General features: G+C 44.7%; 1 protein-coding gene across 8 annotated transcripts in view; it reads right to left on the reverse strand.

Moving 5' to 3' along the window:
• Positions 1 to 15,718, reverse strand: part of LOC144600209 (protocadherin-1-like) — a 520,454-nt gene that overhangs the window by 149,814 nt on the left and 354,922 nt on the right. For 4 of the 8 annotated variants that reach the window (XM_078411728.1, XM_078411727.1, XM_078411726.1 and 1 more), the window contains one exon: positions 13,114 to 14,321. The exons of 1 other annotated variant lie outside the window; for it this stretch is intronic. In XM_078411728.1, coding sequence (XP_078267854.1) covers positions 13,924 to 14,321 — 398 coding nt within the window. In that variant the 3' untranslated portion in view covers positions 13,114 to 13,923. Of the gene's footprint in view, positions 1 to 13,113; positions 14,322 to 15,718 lie in introns of those variants that run through there. 3 more of the 8 variants (XM_078411730.1, XM_078411725.1, XR_013548099.1) reach the window with 2 other exon arrangements.

Genomic DNA, 15,718 nt, shown 5'->3' on the forward strand with positions numbered 1-15,718 from the left:
TAACTCATATTTTCATAACTTGCATAAAAATGCAAAATTTCTGGTTGGATATTTTAAAAATAGTTTCTAAAGTTATCGACAAGCAATTGGATATGGATCCAAAATTAATAATATTAAGATTATCAGAACATATTACAAACTTTACAACAAGTCAGGTACATTTTCTTGATTACAGTTTAATAACTGCGAAAAAATTAATACTTAAATTTTGGAAAAAACCAATAACCCCCACAATTAAAATGTGGATTACGGAAATGACCTTGCATTTGGAAAAAATAAGATTTGCTTTAATTGACAAACCTGATTTATTTTTTAAAATATGGTAACCATTTATTGAATTTTTAGAAAAGTAAATGGGTTTGACACAGGACTAAAATAAAAATTTAAAATTAAAAGTTGAAACTTGAGTTAAGGATTGGATGTACAACTGTGATTATTGTCTCCCGGATCTACCCCCTTTAATTTTTATAGTTATAACTCTATTTTTTATTCTTTCTTCTCAATAGTTTATGGGGTTTTTTTCTTTTTTTTTCTTTTTTTTTTTCTTCATTCTTCTTTATTTTTATTTTCTCTCTTTAAAAATTTAAAAATTGAAGTTATGTAAGAATTTTGTAACAAATTTGTCTTTTATTTCTATCTGTACATATGCTTTTTAAAAAAGACTGAAAGAGTACAGAGAAGATTTACGAGGAATTTGCCAGGACACAAGGGCCTGAGTTATTGGGTGAGATTGGGCAAGCTAAGGCTTTATTCCCTGGAGTGCAGGAGGTTAAAGGGTGATCTTATGACAGGACCGTTCAGTTAGTTTAGTTTTAGATTAGAGATACAGCACAGAAGCAGGTCCTTCGGCCCGCCGGATCTGTGTCGACCAGCGATCCCCATTTATTAACACTATCCTATACCCACTAAGGACAATTTTTACATTTACCAAGCCAATTAACCTACATACCTGTACGTCTTTGGAGTGTGGGAGGAAACCGAAGATCTCGGAGAAAACCCAGGCAGGTCACGGGGAGAACGTACAAACTCCGTACAGACGGCGCCCATAGTCGGGATCGGACCCTGGTCTCTGCATTCGCTGCATTCGCTGTAAGCCAGCAACTCTACCGCTGCGCCGCCGTGTCCTGTTGACAACTAAGAAGAAACTATCCCTGAATCCGGAGATCTGCGTTTTCAAATTTCTGTACCTCTTGCCTGTTGGGGGAGGGGAAAGATACAGCGAGGAATCAGAAAAAAAAAAGTATTTCCTCAGAGCTGACGTTCCATAATCTTCCTCTGACATTCAGCTTTTTGAAATGAATGGAGATGAATTTTGGAAACAAAGTACAGCTTTCTGCCACTGTCAAATCAAGAGTCAATATGTGCTGACAACGGAACAATGACATTCTTACCTGAAGCAACATAACATGATCAGCAGAAGCCACCGAGAATAAATGTCCATTCCACAGCTAAAAATATACCACATTTATATTCTTCTGTTAATCTCTTTATTTCTCAGGTACTTCTTCCTCTTCTTTTTCTGCTTCTTCTTTCGTATGTCAACTACAACAATCAAAAGTGGCAATTGGTGCTTCAGAGTATTGTAGTTGACGCTTTGCTGCAGATTTTGCCAGTTCCGTAGAACTGGCCAGGGTGGACGACGAGGACATAAAGCAGCTCCCACCCCTCTCGGGGTCTGACCAGCTACTCTGTTTATGCCTCTTAGTCATTGCAAGTTCTGAACCCCAACTCAAGGAAGGGGAAAAGATGGAGTATCAGAGGAAGATATGGTATCCACTTCCTTGAGTTAGGGTTCAAAAGTTGCAATGACTAAGAGACATATACAGGGTAGACGGTCAGAACCTTAGAAACAAAGAACTGCAGGGGCTAGTTTACAACAAAAAAAGACACAAAGTGCTGGAGTAACTCAGCAGGTCGGGCGGCATCTCTGGAGAAGGTGGATAAGTGATGAGGTATCGGATCCCTTTCTGAACGGTCCCGACCCAACACATCACCTCTCCATGTTCTCCAGAGATGCTGCCTGACCCGCTGAGTTATTCCAGCACTTTGTGTCTTCGTCTGCAATGACCCTTTATTTCAAATTGATTTTTGGGATCTTAGTGCCCCTGGCAAGGTGACCTCTTGTTACCCATACCTAATTGCCCTTGCAATGGCAGTGGTGAACTATCTTCCCGAATTGTGGTTTTCCATCTGGTGAAGGTGATGTTGGGAATGAATTGTCAGTTCATGTCTATACTCATCTGAGTTTTCCATCAAGTGACCCAGCCAAGAAAAGCTAAAGATTGCAGATGCTGAAAATCTGAGATAAAAAGCTATTAAATAAAATGCTGAAAAATGCTGGTATTCTGATGAAAAGTCAACAACATGAACTATTGGTTTAGCGACACAGCGAGGAAACAGGCCGTTCGGCACACAGAATCCGCCCGGCCAACAATCACCTGTACACTAGTTCATCCCACTTGTGACAATTTACAGTAACCAATGAACCTATAAATCTGCACAACTTTGGAATGTGGGAGGAAACTGGGCACCCGGATAAAACTCATGCAGTCACAGGGAGGACGTACAAACTCAATACAGACAGCCCCCATAGTCAGGATCGAACCCAGATCCCTGGTGCTGTAAGGCAGCCATTCTAATACCGTGCCACCGTGCAGCCCATATGGTTAGGATAGGTTTAGGTTTAGATGGATATGGAGCAAAATGAAGGCAGGTGGAACCAGTTGATGGGGCATGTTGCTCGAAGTGGGCAAGTTGGGATGAAGAGCTGTTTCTGTGCTGTATGACTCCATTGACTCTGTTACCCAGATAGAACAACTGGTGTACCAATACATGTCCTTAAACAACCACTATAGGTCAATGATGTTGGGTGAGGAGCTGTCCGAATTGAGACCCAGCACAGTGGGCAAAACTGTGGCCCAGCTGCTCGAGCTACAGTAAGTCCTCTGGTTCTTCATTACCCACCTTTACTTTACTTTAGACTTTACTTTAGACTTAAGAGATACAGTGTGCCACCATGACACCCTCGGGTAAAGACTCAGTGTATTCACCCTAGCTTCCTCATGATTTTATACATGGTGGTAACAAAAATGGACATTAATTGGAGAGTTCAAAATTGAGATTATTTATTGTATACCTGTAAAGAGGAGGAGAACATCAAGCAACATCAAACCAAGCTGGGCAATTGGAATTAAGCTCTAAATCAACTCTCATCCAACTTCACCCCCACCTCTATTTTTCACCGGAGAAGGGTTCTGACCCAAACATCACCTGTTCCTTTTCCCCAGAGGTGATGACTGACCTGCTGAGTTACTCCAGCATTTTGTGCCTATCTGAAAAATGGTATAGCTCAGAAGGGCTGACCAGCCTTCTCCATTGGCGGCACGGTGGTGCAGCTGGTAGCTGGTAGAAACCAGGGTTTGGTCCTGACCTCGGGTGCTGCCTCTGTCTTCGATTCCCGATTCTTGCATGATTTCCCTGTGATCGCATGCGTTTCCTCCAGGTGCACCGGCTTCTCCCTACATCGCAAAGACATGTGCGGTTTTAAGTTAATTGGCTGCTGTAAATTGCCCTTAATGTGTGGGGTTGAGTTAGGATAACATAGAACCCGCGTTAATGTGTGATCGATGGTCAGCATGGACACGGTGGGCCAAAAGGCCTGTTTCCATGCTGTGTCTCTAAACGGAACTAAACTGAACTAAATTCCAGGTATTTATTTCACAAAATGCCGGAGTAACTCAGCAGGTCAGGCAGCATCTCAGGAGAGAAGGAATGGGTATCGTTTCGGGTCGAGACCCTTCTTCAGACTCTGTCCATGTAGCTGTAAGAAAATAACTGCAGATGCTGGTACAAATCGAAGGTATTTATTTCACAAAATGCTGGAGTAACTCAGCGGGTCAGGCAGCATCTCAGGAGAGAAGGAATGGGTGACGTTTCGGGTCGAGACCTTTCTTCAGACTTCTTCTTGAACTAAATTCCATATGATCTTACACTTGGGGTGGCATGGTGGCGCTGGGGAAGAGTTACTTCCTTACAGCGCCACAGACCCATGTTCGATACTGACTATGGGTGCTGTTTGCATGGACTTTGTACATTCTCCCTGTGACCGTGTGGTTCTTTGAGTGCTCTGGTTTCCTCCCATGCTCCAAAGACATGCTGGTTTGTAGGTTAATTGGCTTCTGTAAATTGTCCCCAGTTTGTAGGATAGAACTAGTGTACGGGGATCGTTGGTCGGCGTAGACTCGATGGGCTGAAGGTCTTGCATCATGGCTGTATCTCTAAATCAAATTAAACTTGAAGGGATCGAAAATGAATGCTGGCCTGGAGCAGTTTCCTTCACATTTGCTTTCTTAACCAGAGAAATGAATTTACCCCAGCTCCCAGAATGGAAAGATCAAATACTTTAGCTTTAAGATGGGAGGGACAAAGTTTAAAAGAGATGTGTGAGGCAACCTTTAGGCACATGGATATGCAGGGAATGGAAGGATATGGATTATGTACAGACGGGTAAGGGATGGATTTGGCATTATGTTCGGCACAGACATTGTGGGCCTGTTTTTATGCTATACAGTTCTATGTATCAGGATCATCATGTATTTCATTTTTGTTTAACATGCCATGAATAATTCATTTATTTGCCGACCATTATAAGTTGGAGCTCCGTTGGGAAGCTCGGCATTAATCAATTTGATAAACAGTCGTGTAACGCTGAGCGTGGTTCTGCAAGGATCAATTAATAAGAAATGGTATTCATTCTAGTCTGCTTGGCATTTTCACAAATTATCTGGCAAATAAAGCAAAATCATAGCTTTATATTGTTAATTAATACTTAAGAGTTATTTTGCTCTGGAATTCAAAGCTTGAAAAAGTGACTTTAATGGATCAAAAAGCTCATTCTAAATTTATACTTGAATGAAGGTGCAGAAAGTATTGAATAAAACAGAGGCAAGGTGGGTGTTTAGAGGGTGGCAGAGTGGCACAGCGGCACAGTGGCACAGCGGTAGAGCTGCTGCCTCACATCGCCAGACGTCAGGTTTGATCCTGACCTGTACGGAGTTTGCACATTCTTCATGTGGCGGCATGGTAGCACAGCAGCAGAGTTGCTGCTTTACAGCGAATGCAGCGCCGGAGACTCAGGTTCGATCCTGACTACGGGTGCTGCACTGTAAGGAGTTTGTACGTTCTCCCCGTGACCTGCGTGGGTTTTCTCCGAGATCTTCGGTTTCCTCCCACACTCCAAAGACGTACAGGTATGTAGGTTAATTGGCTGTGTAAATGTAAAAATTGTCCCTAGTGGGTGTAGGATAGTGTTAATGTGCGGGGATCGCTGGGCGGCGCGGACTTGGTGGGCCGAAAAGGCCTGTTTCCGGCTGTATATATATGATATGATATGATATGATATGTGTAACCGCTTGCGTTACTTCTGGATGCTCCGGTTTCCTCCCTCATTCCAAAGAATTCTTGCAGCTTTGTAGGATAATTTGCCCTCTTTAAATTGTTCCTATTGTGGAGGATGAGAAATTAGGATAACAAAAAACCTGTGTGTATGGGTGATAGTTGGTCGGCATGAAAGCAGTGGGCCGAAGGGCCTGTTTTTATGCTGTATCTCTAAATTTAGGAATGAGGGCAAATGTTAGCCCTTTCAAAGAACCACCACATTATATTGGGCCAAATGGTTTCCTGTATTGTCATTTTATTCCATAACATATTTTGGCGTCAGCAGTGGGGCAGCCGAGAGGCCTTTTCCTTCTGCAAAGAACCTTCAATTAATTCTATACCCGCTGCTTCTAGTTCCTCGTGACTGATTTTCCCACCCCCATTCTCTCCTGGCTCTGTTGATTCATGTTGGATTTCACACCGTCTTCTCTCACAGGAGGTCTTCAAATCTCTTCACAAGTAGAGGAATCAGTCAAAATTGCAGTCAGGCTGATAAAACAGAGCTGCCATTTAGTGCACAGTAGGAATCTGCAGGCAGCAACAGGATGATTCAAGAGTCAAGTGTGTTTTATTGTCTTACGTTCCGAAACGGAGCAATGAAATTCTTACTTGCACCAGCACCACAGATATGTAAATGTAGTATAGGTCCACCACCAATTTTCCATCAATTCATCAACTGATGGTCCGGCACCTCCTTTAATCTGGACTAAATTACGAGAGTGCACATCAAATTGCATGGATGTCCACAGATGGCACTGTGTGTGGTGTAAGCTATTTCAAGACATGTCCCTCCACCCCAAAATTGTTCTTTATTTACGTCTCCAGTTGTTGGCGGTGATCCCTCGGTCTCGACTAGCCACCCTTACTGCTTCACCTTTAAGGACGTACCATTAGAAAGGGGATGAAGAGAAATTTCTTGAATCAGAGGGTGGAGAATGCGTGGAAATCATTGCCACAGGTGGCTGTGGAGCCCGTCATTGTTTTTTTTTAAAGCGGAGATTGGCAGATTACGATAGAACTTTATTTACCTCAGGGGGGAAATTGATCAGGTTCTTGATTAGGAAGGGTGTCGAAGGTTACGGGAAGAAGGCAGGAGAATGGGGTTGAGAGGGAATGATAGATCAGTCACATTTGAATGGCGGAGTAGACTCGAAGAGCCGAATTTCCTATTTCAGCCCCTATGACTTACGAACCTATGAACCCGAGTGAATGAGACTTTTCCCTGATGCAACACTGAGACCCGAATTGAATATAAAGCATTCCTGAGGCAGCCACGAGGAAGCTGCCATGATTTCCACGTTATTTTCAGGGACGAGATCTAACAAGAGATTGGCACCTTGTTCCCTCATGCTGTTTGCTTTTACTTATTGGCTTTCTCACACTGTTTGAACAAAGCGCGTCATGAGTCGATGAACACTCATCTCTAAAGAGCAAATGGACTTAAACAAGTAGTGCATGGGTGTTTAATTAAAATAACGCTGGGGTGATAAGATGCATTCTTATAAAACCATCTGAGACATGGCCACGATTGGAAGGTTTGGATGATAAAGCCTTCATTTGGCCGATGGTGTCTCACGTTCCTTCAGGATACAATTGGCAGAGATTCAGTGATGTGATTTACGGTGAAAATGGGCACAGAGAAAAATTTAATCCAGCATTTCTATTTTCTAAGGCAATAAATGGCAGCCCAGGCCATCACGCAAACCAATCTCCCTTCCACCTTACAACCCAGCGGTATGAATATTGATTTCTCTAACTTTAAGTAACCCTTGCAACCCCTCTCTCTCCATCCCTCCCCTGCCCTAGTCGTCGTACTGGTTTCACTGTCGTCCTGTTTTGTGTCCTATAGTTCCTCTCGCACTTCCCCTCCCCTAACGCCTATTTCTTCCCTCCTTCTCCCCTTCCACAAACATTGCTTCACAATCCACAACTCTTCAGTCCTTTTGTCAAAACACCTGGTGTCTTTTCATCTCTTGCCTTCGTCTAAGTATATGCCTATCAAACCCACCAGGTTTTGACCTGTCCCTCATCTCTTCCAGCTTTCTTCAACCCCCCCCCCCCACAACTACAATCCATCTGAAGAAGGGTCCCGACACCAAAGAGGGCGTCATGGTGGTGCAGCGGTAGAATCGCTGTTTTGCAGTGCCAGAGACCCTGACCACGGGTGCAGTTTGCATGTCCTCCCTGTGACCGCCTGGGTTTCCTCAGAGTGCTCCAATTTCCTCCAACACTCCACTGATGTATAGGTTTGTAGGTTAATTGGGTTCTGTAAAATTGTCCCAAGCAAATTGTAAATTGTCCCTGGTGGAGAAATCGTGCTAGTGTACAGAATGATAGGTCGGCACGGGCTTGGAGGGCCGAAGGGCCTGTTTCCACGCTGTACCTCTAGAGCAGGGGTTCCCAAACGTTTTCGTCCCATTCACCCCCGGCAACCTTTCGAAAGTAAATTTACCCCCACCCTGTTTTGTTCAGTAATTTGAGTTTACACTTCTACCGTAACAAAGCAACCGACAAAGGGGAACATTTTAAAATACTGTTTTTAACATTATTATTTTGTTCAAATTTACCCCCTGGGTAGGCGAAGTTTTACCCCCTGGGGGTAAATTCACCCCAGGTTGGGAACCCTTGCTCTAAAATCTAAAGTCTAAAGAGAGAGAGAGAGAGAGAGAGAGAGAGAGTCTCGAAGGCAACAGGTTCCTCATTTTCTCATTTAATTGTAAAGCTTTGAGGAAGGAATAATTACAATGATTGTATTTTCTTTCTGTTGATGGCTCAGCGAAATGAGGGCCAAGAATTTGTTTACATGCTTAACAATAGGAAAAAAAAGAGATATAAATCAAGAGGAGGTGCTTACTACCCGCACACATCTCATAAGTAACATAGGAAGCCAGTGGATTAACTAGTAAAGCATTACGTGTTTCCAAACACCCTTAACAATATGGTTCTGATTATACATTTAATCCATCTAAAAATAGTAACATAGTTCAATTTGCTGATTTTGTTTTTTATATAAAAGCGACATTTGCATGTACATAAAACTGTACAAAAAACATGGCATACAAGCAATTAAATTAATTATATAAATAGAACCAGCATTGAAATTCAAATCATCTAAACAGCCTTCCGCTGCTTGCTCCTAGACAAATCTCATGGACTCTTGAGTTTCCTCTTTCTACCACTCCCCAATATCGTGGGGGCTCCTATATCAGGGTACTAGCAGGATCTACACTACGGACTCACTGTAAGTACTGGTCCTTCTACAGATGTATGTGCCACTGTAGTTGTGGTCCAAGGTATCACAGGTCAAACTACGTCGTGACACAATACTCCATAAATACATACATAATCTACCGCTGTATCCAATTTCTTGGAATGAAACACGAAACGAAAAAATAATGCGTCAACTACCTCTGCCTACAAATGCAACGGAGGTGGCCTCTTAAGATCCGGTGTGGTTTCGATCGGCCACCTCGACACATTTAGGGAACCTTTTTTTTTTTGGTGTACATGTATACTCACGGTTGTGGAGTCTTTGTCTTTCTGTTTGCACCTGCAACCTGTCTAAATTCCAAGATTCCTGCATCAGACAATATGCAACTAAATCATATAAAAAGGCACCTTTAACATCTCAGCTCTTAACTCCACAAATGTTCAACCTTCCGACTTCTCCCCAGCGTTGGCTCTAGACTGGAGGACCGTTCGTCGAAGTGTCTTCCAATCAAAGCGTTCTCGCTTGACCTTTGACCGGAGGTGAAAGGTCGAACTGGCGCGCGAGGAGAGTCGAGCGAGCGTGAGTTGACGGCCATCAAAGTGCCAAGCGGCCTTTCCTGGAGGAACACCAGGCACCTCCACTACTTCCTGAGCTTTGGAGATCACAGGGCCCTGCAAATGGCCACCACTACTCCTGCCTTGAATGACACATCCTTGGGCTTCCCTAATCCTCTTACCTCAGACTACATCGGACAAATTACTTGATCAGAGAAAAAAAAACGAGACCCTGAAGGGCGGCAAGGACACGCAGCGGTAGAGTTGCTGCGTCAAAGCCCCAGAGACCCGGGTTCGATCCTGACTACGGGTGTCGTCTGTACAGAGTTTGTACATTCTCCCCATGACTTTTCTCCGGGTTCTCCGGTCTGCTCCCACAATCCAAAAATGTACAGGTTTGTAGGTTAATTAGCTTCGGTAAAAATGGTAGAATTGTCCCCAGTGTGTACGATAGTGCAACTGTACAGGGATCGCTGGTCTGCGCACACTGGGTGGGCCATAGGGACCGTTTCTGCGCTGTATCTCTAAACTAAACTAAACTAAAAACCTTTTGTGATGTCCAATGTATATTCAAAGGATTCAAGGTCTATGCCAAGGCTTCCATTAACTTCAAAACACACCCAACTTGCCCCCCAATAAACGACCCCTGGCTGTGACTAATGAACCTCATACATGAGAATGCATTGCAGATTACAGTAAGAAGCTTGAATGAGTTAAATTGCCCTCCCTTCCATCACCATTTTGATTGTGCATTCTGATTTACATCTCCCCCTTGTTCACTTATCAAGGCACAAAGTAGACACCGCTTCACTTCAGGCGTAAACCCGGGGAAGTACTAGACCCCCTCTTCACCAAATCATCAGGCTTCTGCCACAGATGATAAAACAAGAACAAAATGCAAACACGCGCACACATACACACACACACACACACACACACAAATAAAAGCAAATATTTTTTTTGTGAAAACAGAGCAATAATCATGCTAACATAACATTTTTTTATATACACCACTGTCTATCTGAATCGGGTTTCACGTGTCGTGAAGTGGGTACAATTAGAAAGTGCGCAATAATTGGAGACAATAACAGTAGTTGAAACAATAATCAGAGAGGTGGAAAAGTGGGCCAAAACGATACCAAAAAAAGAAATAGTAGGTAACAATGTTTTAATCCACAACTGGTCGTAAAATGAGTTCAAAATGTCTTAAGATGTCCAGGTCCAAATGGGTTTTCGAGCAGACTTGACGATATTTGATGGGGATTTGCGTTGGTTGATTGGATGGGTAAATAGTGTTCATCACCATCCATTGAGCAGACTCTGGCGTTTTATCCGCCCACCAAAGCTATCTGTCCAATCATATAACCTACATATAAGTGTAAGCTCATCCAGCCTTTGGACCAGAAGATTTTTCTTAATGGCACAATGCCCAATGCCTAACAAAATAATTCAAGAGTGTTTTAATTCGACTTGTCTACGGTGGGTTTGGGGAACACTACTGCATCCTGGTCATGAGTTACAAAACAACAGCCAAGCAAACATCTGCCCACTCTTCCATTTCCTCTGGGGATCAATGACTCTTCATCTCATTGGTATAAAGGAAACACGGACTCACACGGGCACATCAAGCCTGAGACACACACACACTCACACATACACACTCATACATACATATACGCACTCACACACACACACACGCATTCATGCACACAATCACTCCCACACACACACTCACTTCGCACACCTACACACTCATGCATCATATAGACTCATGCACACACTCACTCTCACACACTCATACACACACTCTCACACACAGACACACACACCCCTACTCACCCATCCATAGAAACACGTCTACATAGAGATGCCCACACACCCACAGACAACTCATACACACACACACATGTGTGCATACACGCACTCAAACACACACACGCATACACATACACACACGCTCACAATTTGTCTACCACCAGGACAAATTGCCAGTGGATGTGATCTAGCTGGCTCTCCAATCTGCACTGCGACATTTGGACAACAGAAACACATACATCAGACTGGGTTGGATTGACAGAATGATAGAAACCAGGAACTGCAGATGCTGGTTTACATAACTATTTTTTTCGTAAAGCCAGCATCTGCAGTTCCTTGTGTCTACATTTTGGCTGCTCCACTGCGAATTCTCTTCAAGGTAGGTATGCCTACTTTGAAAAAGTTCTCCTCCTCTCTCCGCCGGCAGTTCTGCGAAACCCTCTCTCACGGCTCCCACTCTGATTCCTGCTGCTCCTCTGTGTAATGATCATGTTCTGACCCAGACTCACTACCACAGCCATGTGTGTTTCCTTAGCACTTGTCTGCTCCATCATCTTATTCCTCATGGCTTCCAGCTCCAGTATGGTATCTCCCTGTCTCCCATGGCTCAACCAGGATTTCAGGTAGGACGCAAAGTGCTGGAGTAATTCAGAGGGTCAGGCAGCATCTCTGGAGAACATGGATAGGTGACATTTTGTGTCGGGACCCTTCTTCAGACTCAAAACAGTCTGAAAAAGGGCCCCAACCCCAAACGTCACCTATCCATGTTCTCCAGAGATGCTGCCTGACCCTCTGAATTACTCCAGGACTTTCTGTTCTTTTGTGTAAACCAGCATCTATAAACACACAACCACATCTAAGCATGGACATACACGCATACACACGCATGCACACATACAAACACACGCACACACATGCACGCGCACACACACACACACACACACACACACACACGCGTGCACACACACGCACACACACACACACAGTCCCACAACCTTCAAATATGACATCTCACTGGGGCTGGTACGATTACAGAGCCCAGTGCCCGAGGCAGCTATAATGCCAACAATGAAGTCAGAGTCCTCCTTTTGCGGTCCTGGCATCAGATCCTGTGCTTGGAGCTGAAAGAAAGGTGACGAGTCTCCATTGTCATGGCAGGCACATTCCCACAGCAGCAAATGTCCCCTCCATCCATGGCCATTAGCTGGATCTGATGCACACATCCACCTTTCAAAAGTACCATCCCATGTAGAGAGGCGATGGAGGCCACAACCTCTGTGCAAATGGCAAGAGGGAGTATCACTTCTCAAATTAAAACGAAAACACACGAGCAAACTGCAAAGAGCTAAATGAATAAAGATTGTGATTCACCAGCGCCATTTACAATAACAATCCACCAGTGCGGGTCACGAAAAGTTTCTTACAGTTGTCACATTTACAAAATGCCTTTTCCATTGGTGGTTTTGAAATTATTTACATGAGGAAAATAATCCGTTCAAACTTTGTTGAATGGAGCGGCACAGTGGCCCAGTGGTAGAGTTGCTGCCTTCCAGTGCCAGAGACCCAGGTTCGATCCTGGATACTGTCTGAACGGAGTTTGTATGTTCTCCCTGTGACCACGTGGGTTTTCTCCGGGTGATCCGGTTTCTTCCCACACTCGAAAGACGTACAGGTTTGTAGGTTAATTGAGTTCGGTAAAAATGTTCAAATTGTCCCTCGTGTGCAGGATAGTGCTCGTGTCCGGTGTGATCGCTAGTCGGCATGGATTCAGGCCGAAGGGCCTGTTTCTGCGCTGTATCTAAACTAAATTGAAGCTGAGAAACATGAAAAAATGAGTTCATCTCTCACACTCAGAATCGTTGGAGGTACATTTTCCCAAGTCATCTGAAAGACAATGTTTATACAAACGTACATTGGCCCTCCTCTGTCCTTGCTCTCTGCGGCTAGGCTGAAAGTGTGTCAGCAAGCGTTCAATCCAAGAGCTTTCAGCACTGAGATGACACATGTAAAATTTCAGGAGTATCCATGGGTATCAACTGGTTTTTGTCTTTTGCACCCTCCCCGCCCTCCCACCCACACACACACACACACACACACACACACACGCACACACACACACACACACACATATACATACACACACACACAGACACACATGCACATACACACATACACCCAATCTCACATGCGTAGGCAAGTATACACGCACACACACACACCCACACACACACACACACACACAGACACACACATACACCCAATCTCACATGCGTAGGCAAGTATACACGCACTCACACACGCGCAGACACACCAATACATGCAGGCACGCATGCACAAACACTTGCACACTGTCACGCAGACACACAATCACACGCACATTTACACGGACAAGCACACAATCGTGCACACATACACAGACACATATGCACACACACACATTTATACAGACAAGCGCACACGCATACACACATCTAAAACCAACCCAAGACATGAATCGACTGCATGCAGCTAGGAGGCTTGTCAGCGTTGGAAATGATTGGGGTGTAAAGAGCACCATGTTTGAGTTTGACTGTTGTTTCTGCCCCTCTTTCCTCTGCAGTTGGCACTGGATGAGGGGAGGGGTAGGGGAGGGGGAGGGGGGTCTAGGCTATGCCAATGTTAAGGAAATCCCTGGAAAACACACCATTTCAATCCCGTCCATTTCTTAGAAAGTCAAGTCTGCCTTTGAATTGTTGCGCGGACAATAAAGCCTTTGTTTGCTTCTTGGCTTTCTCCGTATCGTTCTCCGTATCGTTCTTGGCTTTCTCCGTATCGTTCTCCTCCTCTCCCTCTCCTTCCCGCTCAACCGCATTTCCAAATAGTCTAAATAGCTTCAAGACCAGGCACAGAGCAGGTGACACCACTTCCCTAGAGATAGATCTCCCGCTTGGAACTCTGGGGGGCGGGGCCGGGGGGCTGTTGGTAGTCAGGGGGTTGGGTGAGTGGGATTTCCTCCAGAGCTGAATCCTTGCTGGGATCGTGGTTTGAACTGGGGAAGGCACTGTGCGTTGGTATGAAGCGGATGTTGGCCATCTTGGTACCATGGTCCTCTGAGAGCCTGGGGTTCCCGTTGGTCAGGCGGTCCTGGCTCCCGTGGTCTTCGTAAGGCACAAAGGTGGACAGTTTGGGAACGTTTATCGGCTTCCGGTCGGGGGACAGTTGGCCTGGCATCCAACAGCTATCTGAATGGCCAAACTCCGTGCATTCCCTCGTGCAGTTCCCGGTCATCGCCACGTCGGGCAGTGGTCGAAGATCTATATCGGCATATATAAAGAGAAAGAAAACATCATTTTACACCTGTGGGACACAGGGCCATCCAGTATACAACATAGGCGTACGACTGTACAGTGTGTAGGCAGGAACTGCAGATGCTGCTTTATACCGAAGTTAGACACGAAATGCTGGAGTAACTCAGCGGGTCAGGCAACATCTTTGGAAAAAAAGGAATAGGTGACGTTTCGGGAGTAGGAAGAAAACGCAGATGCTGCTTTATTCCAAAGACGGACCCAAAATGCTGGAGAAACTCAGCGGGTCAGGCAAGCTTCACAACACAGGAACAGGACCCACAGCGCATAATATCAGTATTGAACATGATGCCAAGAGAAAGTAGATAGGCAGGAACAAGGAACTGCAGATGCTGATTTACCAAGGAAAGACGCAAAATGCTGGAGTAACTCAGCGGGTCAGGCAGCATCTTTAGGGAAAATAGATAAGTGATGTTTTGAGTTGGGACTTTATCAGATTTTTTCAGATCCCCACCCGAAACATCTCCAATCAATTTTCTCCATTGATGTTCTCTGACCCGTTGAGTTGTTCCAGTCTTTCATGTCTATCTATAGAACAGCACAGCACAGGAATAGGTCATCCAGCCCATAATATCCATGCCAAACATATTGCCAAGATAAACTAGATAGGCAGAAACAAGGAACTCCCGATGCTGGTTAATCGAGGAAAGACACAAACGAGGCACTGCGTGTCTACCCGATCTATTCCTCTCGTGATATTGTACACCTTCGTAAGATCACCCCAGAAACATGATGCCAAGGTAGGCAGAAACATGGAACTGCAGATACTGTTTAGGAAGGAACTGCGGATGCTGCTTTACAATGAAGATAAGCACAAAATGCTGGAATAACTCAGCGGGACATTCGTGTCCAGACCCTTCCTCAGTCTCTACCTGAAACGTCACCCATTCCTTCTCTCCAGAGAAGCTGCCTGTCCCGCCGAGCTACTCCAGCATTTTGTCTCAATCTAACTGCAGATACCGGTTTATTAAGATGCAAAATGCTGGAGTAACTCTGCGTGTCAGGCAGCATCCATGAAGAACATAAATAGGTGATGTTTTGATATTTTCGGGATCCTTCATCAGACCGTTTGTATGTCTGAAAAAGGGTCGCGACCCGAAAGGTCTCTCATCCATGTTTTCCAGGGATGCTGTCTGACCAGCAGAGTTACTTCAGCATTTTGTGTCCAAACTATGGACAGGTGGATATGCAGGGAATGGTGGGATATGGGTTGTGTGCAGGCAGATAAGACTAGTTTATCTTGGCATCATGTTCAGCACAGATACTGTGGGCAAATGACCTGTTCCTGTTCTGCACTGTTGTAAGTTCTATGTTCTAATCTCCTCTGCCCACATATGATCCATATCCCTCCACTCTCT

This window comes from Rhinoraja longicauda, chromosome 14, assembly GCF_053455715.1.
Source record: "Rhinoraja longicauda isolate Sanriku21f chromosome 14, sRhiLon1.1, whole genome shotgun sequence".
Taxonomy (NCBI): Eukaryota; Metazoa; Chordata; class Chondrichthyes; order Rajiformes; family Arhynchobatidae; genus Rhinoraja; species Rhinoraja longicauda.